Source organism: Pseudophryne corroboree, chromosome 9 (assembly GCF_028390025.1).
Source record: "Pseudophryne corroboree isolate aPseCor3 chromosome 9, aPseCor3.hap2, whole genome shotgun sequence".
Taxonomy (NCBI): domain Eukaryota; kingdom Metazoa; phylum Chordata; class Amphibia; order Anura; family Myobatrachidae; genus Pseudophryne; species Pseudophryne corroboree.
The window spans coordinates 407,781,666-407,797,351 of record NC_086452.1 but is presented as its reverse complement, the minus strand read 5'-3'; the positions used below and the strand labels follow the sequence as shown (position 1 = coordinate 407,797,351).

The 15,686-nt window shown below is 45.1% G+C and overlaps 1 protein-coding gene across 4 annotated transcripts in view; it reads right to left on the bottom strand.

Moving 5' to 3' along the window:
• The window catches only part of PTPRG (protein tyrosine phosphatase receptor type G), a 733,410-nt gene that overhangs the window by 405,906 nt on the left and 311,818 nt on the right, over window positions 1-15,686 (bottom strand). For all 4 annotated transcript variants that reach the window (XM_063940902.1, XM_063940899.1, XM_063940900.1 and 1 more), the window contains one exon: window positions 4,062-4,241. In XM_063940902.1, the coding sequence (XP_063796972.1) occupies window positions 4,062-4,241 (180 nt within the window). The remainder of the gene's footprint in view (window positions 1-4,061; window positions 4,242-15,686) is intronic.

The window sequence follows — 15,686 nt, the reverse complement described above, 5'->3', positions numbered from 1 at the left end:
ATCCGTGGTCACCAGGACCCCGTCCTGTATGCCGAATTTGCGGCCCCCTAGAAGATGAGCACTCTGCAGCCACCACAACAGCGACACCCTGGCCCTTGGAGACAGGGTTATCCGCCGATGCATCTGAAGATGCGACCTGGACCACTTGTCCAAAAGATCCCACTGGAAGATCCTTGCATGGGACCTGGCGAATGGAATTTCTTCGTAAGAAGCTACCATCTTTCCCAGGGCTCGCGTGCATTGATGCACCGACACCTGTATTTGTATTAGGAGGTCTCTGTCTAGAGACGACAACTCCTTGGACTTTTCCTCCGGGAGAAACCCTTTTTATCCTGTTCTGTGTCCAGAACCATACCCAGGAACAGTAGACGCGTCGTAGGAACCAGCTGCGACTTTGGAATATTCAGAATCCAGCCATGCTGTTGTAGCACGAGATAGTGCTACTCCGACGAACAACTGCTCCCTGGACCTCGCCTTTATAAAGGAGATCGTCCAAGTACGGGATAATTATTTCGGCCATTACCTTGGTAAATACCTCGGTTTGGGGACAGACCAACGGCAACGTCTGGAATTGGTAATGACAATCCTGTACTACAATTTTGAGGTACTCCTGGTGAAGAGGGTAAATAGGGACATGCAGGTAAGCATCCTTGATGTCCAGTGATACCATGAAATTCTCCAGGCTTGCAATAATCGCCCTGAGCGATTCCATTTTAAACTTGAACCTTCGTATATAAGTGTTCAAGGATTTCAATTTTAGAATGGGTCTCACCGAACCGTCTGGTTTCTGTACCACAACATTTTGGAATAGTAACCCCGGCCTTGTTGAAGGAGGGGTACCTTGAGTTCACCTGCTGGAAGTACAGCTTGTGAATTGCCGCCAGTACTACATTTCTCCGAGGGCAGCAGGCAAGGCTGATGTGAGGTGAGGGGGAGTCGCCTCGAACTCCAGCCTGTATCCCTGTGATACTACTTGCAGAACCTAGGGATCCACCTGTGGGCAAGCCCAGTGGTCCCTGAAGTTCCCGAGACGCGCCCCCACCGCACCTGTCTCCACCTGTGGAGCTCCAGCGTCATGCGGTGGACTCAGAGGTAGCGGGGGAAGATTTTTGATCCTGGGAACTGGCTGTCTGGTGCAGCTTTTTCCTTCTTCCCTTGTCTCTGTGCAGAAAGGAAGCGCCTTTGACCCGCTTGCTTTTCTGAAGCCGAAAGGACTGTACCTGAAAATACGGTGCTTTCTTAGGCTGTGAGGAAACCTGAGGTAAAATTTTTTCTTCCCAGCTGTTGCTGTGGATACGCGGTCCCAGAGACCATCCCCAAACAATTCCTCACCCTTATAAGGCAGAATCTCCATGTGCCCTTTAAAGACAGCATCACCTGTCCACTGCCGGGTTTCTAATACCCTCCTGGCAGAATGGACATTGCATTAATTCTGGATGCCAGCCGGCAAATATCGCTCTGTGCATCCTTCATATATAAGACGTCTTTAATATGCTCTATGTTAGCAAAATATTATCCCTGTCTAGGGTATTAATATTATCTGACAGGGTACCAGACCACGCTGCAGCAGCACTATTTATGCTGAGGCAATTGCAGGTCTCAGTATAGAACCTGAGTGTGTATATACAGACTTCAGGATAGCCTCCTGCTTTTTATCAGCAGGCTCCTTCAAGGTGGCCGTATCCTAAGACGGCAGTGCCACCTTTTTTGACAAATGTGTGAGCGCCTTATCCACCCTAGGGGATATCTCCCAACGTGACCTATCCTGTGGCGGGAAAGGGTACGCCATCAGTAACTTTTTAGAAATTACCAGTTTCTTATCGGGGGAACCCACGCTTCTTAACACACTTCATTCACTCATCTGATGGGGGAACAAAACACTGGCTGCTTTTTCTCCCCAAAAATAAAACCCCTTTTATGTGGTACTTGGGTTCATGTCAGAAATGTGTAACACATTTTTCATTGCCGAGATCATGTAACGGATGTTCCTAGTGGATTGTGTATATATCTCAACCTCGTCGACACTGGAGTCAGACTCCGTGTCGACATCTGTGTCTGCCATCTGAGGTAACGGGCGTTTTTTGAGCCCCTGATGGCCTTTGAGACGCCTGGGCAGGCGCGGGCTGAGAAGCCGGCTGTCCCACAGCTGTTACGTCATCCAGCCTTTTATGTAAGGAGTTGACATTGTCGGTTAATACCTTCCACCTATCCATCCACTCTGGTGTCGGCCCCACAGGGGGCGACATCCCATTTATCGGCCTCTGCTCCGCCTCCACGTAACCTTCCTCATCCAACATGTCGACACAGCCGTACCGACACACCGCACACACACAGGGAATGCTCTGACTGAGGACAGGACCCCACAAAGTCCTTTGGGGAGACAGAGAGAGAGTATGCCAGCACACACCAGAGCGCTATATAATGCAGGGATTAACACTATAACTGAGTGATTTTTTCCCCCCCAATAGCTGCTTGTATACATATATTGGGCCTAAATGTAGTGCCCCCCCTCTCTTTTTAACCCTTTGAGCCTGAAAACTACAGGGGAGAGCCTGGGGAGCTGTCTTCCAGCTGCTCTGTGAAGAAAAAATGGCGCCAGTGTGCTGAGGGAGATAGCCCCGCCCCTTTTTCGGCTGACTTTTCTCCCGCTTTTTTATGGATTCTGGCAGGGGTAATTTATCACATATATAACCCTGGGACTATATATTGTGATGATTTGCCAGCCAAGGTGTCTTATATTGCCCTCAGGGCGCCCCCCCCCAGCGCCCTGCACCCATCAGTGACCGGAGTGTGAGGTGTGCATGAGGAGCAATGGCGCACAGCTGCAGTGCTGTGCGCTACCTTGTTGAAGACAGAAGTCTTCTGCCGCCGATTGTCCGGAACACTTCTTGCTTCTGGCTCTGTAAGGGGGCCGGCGGCTCGGCTCCGGGAACGAACACCAAGGTCGGGTCCTGCGGTCGATCCCTCTGGAGCTAATGGTGTCCAGTAGCCTAAGAAGCCCAAACTACCACCTGTTCGGTAGGTTCGCTTCTTCTCCCCTTAGTCCCTCGCTGCAGTGAGTCTGTTGCCAGCAGATCTCACTGTAAAATAAAAAACCTAAATATACTTTCTTTCTAGGAGCTCAGGAGAGCCCCTAGTGTGCATCCAGCTCAGCCGGGCACAAGATTCTAACTGAGGTCTGGAGGAGGGTCATAGTGGGAGGAGCCAGTGCACACCAGGTAGTCCTAAAGCTTTCTTTAGTTGTGCCCAGTCTCCTGCGGAGCCGCTATTCCCCATGGTCCTTACGGAGTCCCAGCATTCACTTAGGATGTCAGAGAAAATGTACAAGAATTTATCTAAATATGGAAGTGTTTGTAAATTTACCATTACGCAATGGAATTCGAAAAAATAGAACTACAGTCAAGAGGAATCTATTCATACATTTTAAAGTGCAATGGTGATTTATACTGAAACGAGCCAGTACATTTCCCCCAGCCTAACCCTAACCTCCCCCTCCCTGCACAGCCTAACAATAACCCCCCTGGGTGGCACCTAAACCTAAACTCAACCCCCGGCCCTAACCTTAACACGCCCACTATACTTCCCTCTGGCATGCTAGTTTTCGTGATTCCGTCATCAGTCTCCTGACCGTGTCAAGATATTGCTGTCTGCATCTTGTCGGGATTCCACCAGCATTGTGGAAATCCGGTCTCTGTATGTCGAGTGCCGGGATTCCGACAGCTGGAATCTTAACCGCATACCAATCTGAGGAAACCCCAGTATTTACATTAAGGCAGTTGCAGAACAGAGTTATCTAAGGGTCACTTAAAAATATTAAATATTTTTTTAAGCCCCCCCCATAGAGATGAGGAGCAGTGTTAGCCTTTTATTATATAGCATGCCCCTTTAGTGTTTCCTTGTCAAAGTGCTGATGGGAAAGCAGTGTTCAAAGGTGAATGTCTTCACAACCCGTTCACGGGAGAGAGTAACAGTTTCATAAGCAACATCTCAAACAGAATAAGTTCAGTGGGTTAGAAGGAAGGGAAGGGGAGGGGAGGGGATAAGGGAAGGGCAGGTGTCACCTGTTTTGCCTGTGTTTTTCATCCACGTTTTGTTAGAAGACTCATTGTCAAATCCTATGAGTTTGAGCTCCAGGTACTCCTCTTTAATGTTGGCAGTATAATCGACGATGTCTATCGGAGACTGGTGAACACCTCCACAATCCGTGCTGGTGATGACCCAATTCTCAGGTCCGTACACACCTGTTGTAACAGAAAAGAGTGGTTAGAACAGTCTATAGTCTCCGCTCCATGAGCCGTGCATAAACAGTTACAGGACCAGCATCAAAAGGCATCGAATGCAAAGAAAAAGCAACCCTAATGAGGAGAACCCCCCCAATCTGAGCGAGTCATGAGCAGATCTGGAATCTAAACATTATTCCATTGTTATATTATGACCTAATCTGTTGGCAGATTCATTGATGCTATGCTCTTAAATTACTACATAGCCGGAAGATAGCCAAAACATGGAATTGCTGCAAACGCCGTATTGTTTGCCAACACAAAGTGAATATACCGCCAGGAGTAAGGATCTTTTAAAGCTAAGTACACAATGACAACACAAGTAGGAGACCTTGTGTTCTCAGGGAGCAGAACAAACTGGGGATTAACGCAGACAAAGCAACACTGGGCTATAGGAAGTGGTGAGACTTTATACCAAGAGGAAGGCTGCGATTCCAGCACTGTACAAAACTTCGAGCACTGGTGCCCAAACTTTTTTGAATCATGGCGCCCTAGAGTATCAGGTTTTGTTTGTTTTTTTCATGTCACCCCTAGGCCAAAAGTTTATCGAGAAATTTAGAAACAAATCTTAAATTAAATAAAATGCGTTTATGTCAGCCATAGGTTCAATAGCGTGGTGAGGGACAAGCTTTGCTTAAGCATGAATATCCTTAAAACCTGACTTGTTAAGGTGCCTTGGGGACTGAGTTTGGGAACCACTGCTACTGTATATGCCATTTACTAAATGATTAACAGCCCCTAAATTCAATGCATCCCCATGTTACATATGGTGCTCGCAAGACTTTGACACGTCTTAGCTGTCGGCAGCACAACTAGCTCTCTCGATAGCCAAAAAGAAGATCCTTCTACTATTGCCAGGGACCAGAATGGTGCCCCCCCCCCCCCCCCAAGAAACAACAACTACCACCACCACCACCCAGGAGCAGAAACTCTTCAGCAGGTAGCACTTCCCATCCCACTCACATGCTGTGCATCACTAGCAACAGCCAACAGTAAGTTATAACCTCTGGCAACTATAGCATTATGGACTAACTACAATTGAAGCTATTGCTTTTCGTTACTTGTTAAGAACAGTTGTATAATGCGATCTGCTCGACGTAAATCTCAGATTTCTTTAATAAAGGAGGAAATATAAATGTATCCCATTTTGACACGTTTGCCTGTAATTCCTAGAAGCAGAACAGAGACTGTAGACATAAGGACAAAACGAATTGCATTTCACATTTGTTAAGAACACAGACTGCTGGGAAGTCACCCAACATGTATGGCCAACAAAGTGTGGATACTGGTTGGTGCGCCATCACCTACCCTTAGGTGAAAGTTCTATTATTTATCATGAAATCGCACTACAGGAAGTTATGTAAGCAGAGTATATTGAATTCTTTCTGCAAGAAGAAGTGGATTTAAATTCAGAAGCACAAAGACCACACTACACCTCCACATTCTCCAGATGACAGATCAACATTAACAGTATCAAGCATCAGTCCTTGGAAGTAAAAATAACACACCTCTTGATGGAGATGTAAAATGGGAAAAATTCCTGACATACAGTTCTAAATCACAAACTAGAAATAATGAATGTAAAAGGTACTTCGGGGGAGATCAGGAGGTTCAATAGAATGAGGCAGAAGCCTTCTGAAGGACACTTCCACTGACAAGATGAAAATCTATACAACACAAAGCATACTGCATTAGCACTGGAGGAGCAGTGAAACCAAATGGTACCTCAGAAGAGGTTTTATTTATATGCAAGTACAACAAGCTCTTATGGTCTATAACCTAGATGTGTTCCTACTGATCTGTCTGGTCACAAAGCAAAAAAACAAACCTCATGGAGATTTAAAGAGCCCGCAGTCCTAATTGGAAAAACGTGTCATAAGACAAAAATTTTACAGTCCAAAAGTTGTAAACTGCTTTACCAGTATTCATAAGAATTCAGACTATTAATTCATTAAGTGACATTACTAAAAAGACTTCTAGTTCTGAAGGACAGTTCTGATTTGAGGGTTCTGTATCACAGTCTCATTGCAGCGTCCTGATTGGGAAGGACGTTAGGGAAGCATGTCCCATTCAACAGTGAGTGCGGCAGTGAATGGATGATTGGAGGTAGGGACGGCCACCGAAAATCAACCATCATTAATGGCTTGCCACTGTTGATCAAAGGTTTTGCAGGAATGGCAGCCCATCAGCAAGGCATTTTTCTGTACCCGATGTAGGGGGAACAAACATAGTTTAGTACTGCCTTGCCACTTAACCCGATTGGCCCATGGCCTGCCATGCTCCCCACTATGGATGGCCAACTATGTTAATCACCAGCGGTCATACCAAATTGAAGGTGAGTGGACAGGGATAAGAAACAGCCTAGCAACATACCCCACAGCATGCGGACATGTGGCCGCATGTGGCCTTATCCCCGGTCTTTGTTCACGGACCCTAAATATTGAGATGTGTGCCTCCTATATTATTTATTTATTAACAGTTTCTTATATAGCGCAGCAAATTCCGTTGCGCTTTACAATTGGAAATAACAATGATTTAACAAAACTGGGCAATAACAGTCAGAGGTAGGAAGGCCCTGCTCGCAAACTTACTTATGTACTGAAAGCTAATTACGAACAGAGGCCAATATTTATAACAGTTTAAAGGGGAAGAGGCCTCAAACCTTTGAGAGACAGATACAGTGGAGAAGTAGCCAATAGCAACTGATCAGTGTGTCATTTTATAGACTACAGTAGATAAATAATAGCTAGAAGTTACAGGGTTGTTACTTGCAGAGGTTTGATACACCCTCCCTATATTATGAAGCCGTTGATACGAGTGAATATAGATTTGCATTCTCATTATTATGGGCTCCGCCTCCAATATGGCTGCCTCCATTGACTTGATGATTCCCCTTCTTCACTAACCCAGTACCCAGAAAAGACTGTAAAAAAACATAAACATACTCTTTCTTGTACCAATATCTTAATATCAAGAAAACAGGTCGCTTAGCAATTAAATCATCCCTATTAGTAGACCTGTAAATGCCTCTTTCCTAAACAATTGCAGGAGAGGTCACGATTTATGGGTCACAGGAATTATTTCACCACAGAGTACGCTGATCACAGTCACAATGGGCAATTGAAGAGTTTCCCTGAAACTGTGCTCCGGCATATATTACATCAACCTGAATACATTTCATAAAAACACCCTGTGAATGGCAACTAAAAGTTAATTAAATAACAGCATGTTAATTCAATCCCAACATTCAGCAATTGAAGGCTATTAAATTAATTTACAGAACTGAAAATTAAGTGGCTAATAGATTTTTTTTTTAAACGAACATAAGATGCTGCATAATAGGGTTAATTGTTTTGCGACTATGGTACTTTTCAGAAGATTAAAATATTTAATACAGTAACAAATAGATATGTCGTATATTAAGCATTTGATTTCATTATATAACCACTGAATAAAAAAAAAAAAACACTTATTGCTGCAGAAGACTTTTTGAAGGGTAAAAAAAGGATATTAGAAGTCATTTGACATGGATCTAATAGTACCAGAATGTAGGAGCAGCCCGATATAGGTCTTTACTGCATTGGATGCGCTCTACTGGGAGAAAAACACTTTTATTGTTATTACAGGATTTCCCATTGAAACTAAAGGGACAATGCAATTACATTGGTACGCCAGGGACAGAGATGCCGTTTCTGCTGCCTACCTGGCTCTACCCGCTGTCTTGAGTTTACAAACAGCGGCAGACACTAATGCGGCATATCAATACAGCGTGCGATCAGAATCCTACAGGAGCAGCACCACAGTAATGAACTATTAAAATGGCCCAACATAAGCACTTGTTTCATAATATAGATCAGTGCTGGCTATATTTTCTGTATAGGCTTTACTGGAAAACCCTGAAAACAAGTCCACATTTTGGTAAGGTTTTGGCACATTTCCTGTATTGTGTTTAAATGTGAGACTGACTAAAATCAGAATACTTTATTATCTCATCCCATGTTACACCAATTTATGAGGTGGATGGAGACAGAACAGCCTGCAACCAATTAGAACACTTTATATTCACAGCAGCAAAGAATGTTTTTCAGGAGAGGAGTGTGCCTGCTTAAGAATCCCAAGAGCTCTAGGCAAGTCACTGCTTTGGGCCTTACAACACACATTCAAAAATAATTCACATTAAAAACTGTTTTTCATGAGGACACGACCGCTCCACTTGTGCGATTATGTTTCGGAGGACAGCTCTGCATGTGATGTGGGCAGTGGAAGGAGGTGAGCATGTAGAAGGAAAAAAAAAATGTTTTACACGACAGGAAGAGCCTGGTCCCCAGCAGTACAGAGTATATCAGGAGATGAGTGATAGATTACTGAGAACAGGGCTACATGTGGGAATGGGCAGTGCCATGATGTGAGGAGGGGAATAGCAGCAGAAGGACTTTGTAGGCTAAAATAGTGAAAAGAGTGGCGATCCCAACACCACAAATTATTGTGAAGGCATTTGTTTCCACTGAAATGCATGAAAAGCTGGTGTGGCACTGCACATCCCAGAATCCCCTGCTCCAGTATTAGAATGGCCTAGCAGGAAAACTGTGGCAATGCATGCTGGGATTTGTAGTTTCATAAGCAGAGTGCCACAGGATTCTAAATGACCGAGCAGAATATGGTCTACTATGGGCATAGGAGAAAATTTGAAAACAGAACAATATAAAACTGGCATTCCCTTTAAGCTGTAGGTTTCAGTTAGAGGAGAAATCCTTCTATCAATAATGCATTCAGAATCTTAAGAATAGTGTGCCAATAAAACCTGCAGAGTGTGTTTAGTGCCTCAGTCCAGCCCATACAAAACCCCTGAATTAGTATGTTGTAAATGGTTAGACAAAAGTGAGCGTGACGTCTGAGCGCAGAGACCTTTCACAGTTAAGGGCTTAAGAGGTGGAGCAATGAAGATAAAAAGTCGGATTTTGGAGCCTCAGGACATTTTCGCTTGAGCATAGCATGGAGGAAATCTAATTGCGCAGCAGAGCTGAATGTGAATGGCTGGAGTCTGGAGACCGAGCTGAGCTACTTGATACAATCACTGATAATTACATCACAGTTATGACAAAACCTGAAGTCTCAATCAAGAGCAACACTATAGATCTACACGCACCAGGCTGCAGATTTAGGCCCAGATTTATCAAGGGTTGGAGAATGATAAATTGCACAGTGATAAAGTACCAACCAATCAGCTCCGAACTGTCATGTTACAGCTGTGGGGCCGATGTATTAAGCCTGGAGAAGTGATAAAGCAGTGATAAGTGGAAGGTGATAACGCACCGGCCAACCAGCTCCTAACTGTCATTTTTCAAACACATAATGTTGGGCTGGTGCGTTATCATCACCTTCCAATTATCACTGCTTTATCACTTCTCCAGGCTGAATACATCTGCCCCAGGGTTTGAAAAATGACAGTTCGGAGCGAATTGGCTGGTAGTTTATCTCCATGCAATTTATCACTCTCCAAGGCTTGATAAATCTGGGCCTTACTATGAAATTGCAGATCACCCCCCTATATCACATTGTTACTGTAAGATCGGCACACTACCCTACCACCCTAGGCTTCCTTCCAACACTAATTATTTACAGATCCTCCTAGGTAACCCAACAAACACGCAGCAGCGAGCGTGGGAGCCCTCACCCCTTCCCTTCTCATTAGGGAAATTACAACTATTGCTGCCACACCAAGCGTCTCATGAAGATAATATAAATTATAAATATCATGCACTAATATGTTTACTGTCATTTCCAGCAGTACAGAGCCATAGGTATATGGATATAGAATGTATATGATGTCTTTCCGATGCATGATGTCCATGGCATATTTTAGGGTGAGGAATGCAATTGTTTTATGGCGCTTGTTGCCCTCACATAGACTGCGGTTAGCCATGTATCGCAACCAAACCTGTCTAAAGTCTTGGTTAGGATGGCCAGACCACTGAGTTCTCACACATTTCTGCTCCTCACCTCAGGAGACTGCAAGCAGAGGTGTGTCCCACTTCGGCACTCTTGTCCGAATGGAGCAATAATTAAATTGCCCTATCGGGCGACCACTACTGCCAGCTTTCAATCAAGCCTGGCTGTGGCCCTCCATGTGTCCCAGAATACCCTGGAGAGCATTCTGGAGCTTCTAGTTACCCAACACTTGGATAGTTGCCTTCTGCTGAAGCCCCCAAAAGTCAGCAGTTTTTACCACTACCCAACAGGCCTAGCAAAAAAAAAAAAAAAAAAACACATTCAGGAGGATCCTACAGGAAGACCCAAGAATTAGGAGCTTCAACAATTACACACCACCCAAAAGTTAAGGATTGGTGCCGACAAAGGGACTGTTCTCCAGGGCACAACACTGGTGAGTGTGTAGCAGCCAAGTGGTACCAGCAAGTGTCAGAAAACACTTACTGATGATAAATGAAAACCAATAACCTGTAATCCCGCAGACAGGAACCTTCCTTAGCAGGACACTGTTCTTTGAAGTGGAGTCACAGAAGACACCTGGCGAGAGTGAGCCTCCAGGTTCCATGAGACTACCAGCGCTGGGTGTCTGTTTCACCCGAAAATGAGTATTAGTGTGAGTACACACTAGTACGATGTTGGCACGATTTGCTATATCGGCATGAAAAACCTACATTGTACAGTGTGTACGCACTATTGCGCTCTTCCGTGGGTCACACACGACATCTTCAGGTCGGTCCTGCTGCACGGCCAACTTTAAAGATATTGTATGCGGCTCGACGAGATTCGTTTCAGCATTCATTACATGGACTAGTTGTACCAGTAATCTGGCATCGTGCAGGACGCAGGAGAAATGCTCCGACCATTGGCCCGACTGCTGGTCATACAAGTGTGTTCCACCCTTATTCGTAACGTGATATGACTAGGGTGCACCAAGAGACTGCGGTGGTTAATTTGATATGTGACACTTCTGTGTGTGACTGAGTCTGTATACGAAGAATAGAACCTGGCGTGGTAAAAAGCCATGGCGTCATAGGATTTTGTATACAGATTTAGGCTCCGTTGCACCAAGATATACAAGTGCTGCATATAAAATGAATCAGCCGAGTCTCCTGGTACATCCTAGTCCCATTGCATTGCATCTAAGACATAAGCCCTCATTCCGAGTTGGTCGCTCGCTAGCTGCTTTTAGCAGCATTGCAAACGCTAGGCCGCCGCCCTCTGGGAGTGTATCTTAGCTTAGCAGAATAGCGAAAGAAAGGTTAGCAGAATTGCTACTAAATAATTCCTTGCAGTTTCTGAGTAGCTCCAGACCTACTCCTAGATTGCGATCACCTTGGTCTGTATAGTTCCTGGTTTGACGTCACAAACACGCCCTGCGTTCGGCCAGCTACTCCCCCCGTTTCTCCAGCCACTCCTGCGTTTTTTAGCACACTCCCTGAAAACGCCAAGTTGTTGCCCAGAAACACCCACTTCCTGTCAATCACACTACGATCACTCGAGCGTTGAAAAAATGTCGCTCAAGCTTGTGTAAATCTCCAAAGTTTTGTGTTAAATTACTAAGCGCATGCGCGCTGCGTACCATGCGCATGCACATGCACATTTTCCACCTAATCGCTGCATTGCGAAAAACGGCAACGAGCGAACAACTCGGAATGACCACCATATTTTCAGGTGAAAGGCGCAAAAAAAGATGTCCACGCGGGACCTGGTGCACACAGAGGGTCTGTGTGGCGTGACTCCTGCAATAGTGTATGAGGACATCTGTAGGCATGTTCTAAACAGGTGTTCACTAAAATGTGTTAAGAAAAACCAACAAAGCTCCATCTATTTCCCTGGTCTGGAAGAACTGTACGTACTATACAGAGATAGACACGTCCCTGCTAACGAGCAGCCGTGAACATGTGCACACGCTGCTGTCTTGAGACTCTTCAATTAGAAGCCGTGATGCACAGTTGGGATGCAGAGCCTTCGCATGAACAGAGACCTCCAAGTCTCTGACAGATGGACAAATATTCAGTCTATTAACTTTATTTATGTCTCTCTGGCAAGTCCGGCACATACTACACAGCAATCTCGCCCAAATGATGCAGCCTAAAGGAATTATGAATGGTATATGATAATTTGTGGTCTGTATGCCGCACACTGCCCCCACCGCAAATTTCCCAAAGTCACGGGGAAAAAAAACCCTATGTTACAGTTCGGCAAATCTGCAAATCTTTAAGCAGCACTGTATTAAATTAGTCGCTAGTGAGCCAAATCATATTGATCCGATTTCGTACACACAGCCTCCAGAGTTTAATTCATAATTTAATCTCATGAATAGATCTAGTGAAGCAGAAAAAAAAACAAAATGCTAAATGATTGTATTATGCACATCGCAGTGTGTAGTGTTCATGGTAGGACGGCCAGCTAAATAACAACAGGATTTATCACGCACGAGCCGGCCGGCTAAGGGGCCGCCGCGGGTGCATTACCATTGTCTTTCCCATTTCCTGCCTTTTCTGTGGATTTTTCTTGTACTTCTCTTAAATTAAATTCTCTTAGTGTTATCATTACTCAATGACATGAAGCAGAGTGCATCAGGACAGCCACTTTCTGCTGACGAGAAGGCGACACAAACCGTTATTTACCGGATTCTGATAACTGCAAATGGAACAGATGACCTGGAGAATATTCACTGAAAGGGAAAAGAAAAAAAAGGAATGAAAAGAAAAAGAATAAAGTTTTACAGAGAATTTTCTCAGTTTTAACAAAATCAACAATGGAAACCTCTATTACCCCTTTCAGACATGAGCAAAAAACCTGGGTTTTTTACCGTGAATGCGCATTGCCCCCCAGGTCCTACTTATGACTGAAAGGGTCACCCAAGGTTGACAATACCAGGTTCTGTTACCCTCCAATCGATGAGGGTTATTCCTCGGACTAGCAAGGCGGAGCAGTGCCACAGCACCTGTCTGAAAGGCATGACCAGAGTCATGCCTAAAATTGGCTGTTTGGCAGGGGGACAGCAGCACTTGGAGATGACCTCAAACTCCAAAACGGCCACTGTAACCGGGAAGACATTGGTCCGGTGTGTGAAGGGTGATGACCCAGGAATAACCCATGTGTGAATGGGAACTCTGTCAGAAAGCCCAGGCTTCAGCCCATGCTCACTGTCCTGGGTCCAAGACGTGAAGTTGGGGTTTTAGGTCTGAAAGTAGAATAATTTAAAACCTGGATCACCAAACACAATTATTACGTTGTCCTACAGATGTGTCCTCATACCCTGGGCATCATTAGAACGGTATCCGTTTGGATGGTCGACCATGTTATGGTCGACAGTCATTAGGTTGACCACTATTGGTCGACATTGACATGGTCGACATGTACACATGGTCGACACATGAAAATGGTCGACACGTGAAAAGGTCGACATGAGTTTTTCACCGTTTTCTCTTTTGTGGAACTTTCCATACTTCACGATCCAAGTGGACTACGATTGGGAACGGTACCTTGCCCGAAGCATGGCGAGCGAAGCGAGCCATGCGAGGGGACGCGGTGCACTAATTGGGGTTCCCCGTCACTTTACGTAAAAAATTACACCAAAAAAAACCTAAAAAAAAAAAACTCGTCGACTTTTTCATGTGTCGAACTTTCATGTGTCGACAATTTTCATGTGTCAACCATTTGTCCATGTCGACCATGCCAATGTCGACCAATAGTGGTCGACCTAATGACAGTCGACCATAACATGGTCGACCATTCATACCGGAACCCTTTACACCATACTGTACAAGATGCAGGAGTAGTGTACCATATTTCTCATAAACCTTTGCATCTAAAGGGCCCCATACGCTACTGCGACATGTCCGTCTGACATGTCGCAGGCATTCGCTGGCGATCACCCCGGCAGGCAGGATCGCCCAAGATGCATCGTATGCTGTCCTTTTGCATACGATGTATCTTGGGCGATCCTGGGTGATCCCAGCCACGCCTGCGGGGTCGGACCAGGTTGAATGTGCAGCACATTCAATCTGGAAGATCCAATCCGATGCTCACGGGGCCGCGCATCAGATTGGATACACAGCCAAAATGCCCGATTTCACCCAATATATCAGGCCGAATGCCCGAATTGGGCTGAAATGGGGCATAATGGTTCTAGTGTATGGGGCCCTTAAGTCACATTGCAGATGCAACACAAACCTGCTCACAGTTAGAGACACTGGGCGGCGACTTTAAACTTACAGGTAATGGTTTCACACAAGTACAAAAGTCGCAAGTGAAGCACAACAGAACCGGTGCGAGGAGAAGCCACAGCTGCTCACGTCGGAACTCACAGATTACACAGATTCAGTCTCAGCCACACAGAGGTACCAATGACACATACCCCAGTGGCCAGTGTATGCAACAATGCTGCAAGTTGTTTTATATATGCAAAAAAAAAAAACAACAAAAAAAAAAACCACCACCACACATTTTGGGGGAATTCAATTGTTACCTGCTGCTGCAGCTCTAAAGTAACAAGAAGCTATTGAACAGTTTGTGCCACTGGGCGCAAATTCCACAGGGGCCAATTATTCCGGCTTGCATCCTTCTAAGGGCGTCTAACCCCAGTGTATTTGGACTCGACATGCGCGATAAGTAATGGGCACTTGCACCCAGTGGCATTAACAATTGATCACCACCTGTCATTTTCAAAGGGAGAGAGAGAAAACAATTGAATTAGATTTGCATAGGACCTAGCACACAGAGGTCTATATGGCATGACTTCTACACTCTAAATAATCTACAACAGGTATCCTTCTGCATCAGAAAGACAGACAAAGCGCTGTAACGATTGAGAAAATTTATCTCCAAAACGCAGTCATTTAGCAGCAGAGAACAGGAGTGCTTACTCATATGCATTATCACCAACACACCCTCAGTGAGCTGATCCTGCAGGAGAACGCCTCATTACGGGCAGAAATCCACAGGATTCTGCATTGTCCTTACTTGTATATATACAGTGTGAAAAAATACAAGCTACGCTCTATCTAGAAACCAACATTTTCACATAAGATAAATGGTGAATCAGAACGCGACACATGCGGTTTCTAACCACTACAGTTTTAAATTCTAGTCCTCTATAATAAAACTTCTTTCCCGTACACTTTTCTGGAAGCCACAAAAAACCAAAGCCCCACCACAGCTCTACACCCGCCATATACCCATCAACTCTTCATGACCTTCCAGGAGACGCAAACCTCTTGAAGAGAGATTTTCTTATGAAATGAGTGGGTGGGGGCTGGATGAGGTGAAACGCGTCACGGCCTCCAGCACTAGACACTTGGGCCTCATCTCCAGGACCTCCTGGAGGGGAGATCTAAAGGGTAGGCCTGTATGTCTGCAGCTCTCCATAGGAAATAGGGTGATTCACATTCTATCTTCCCACTAAACTAC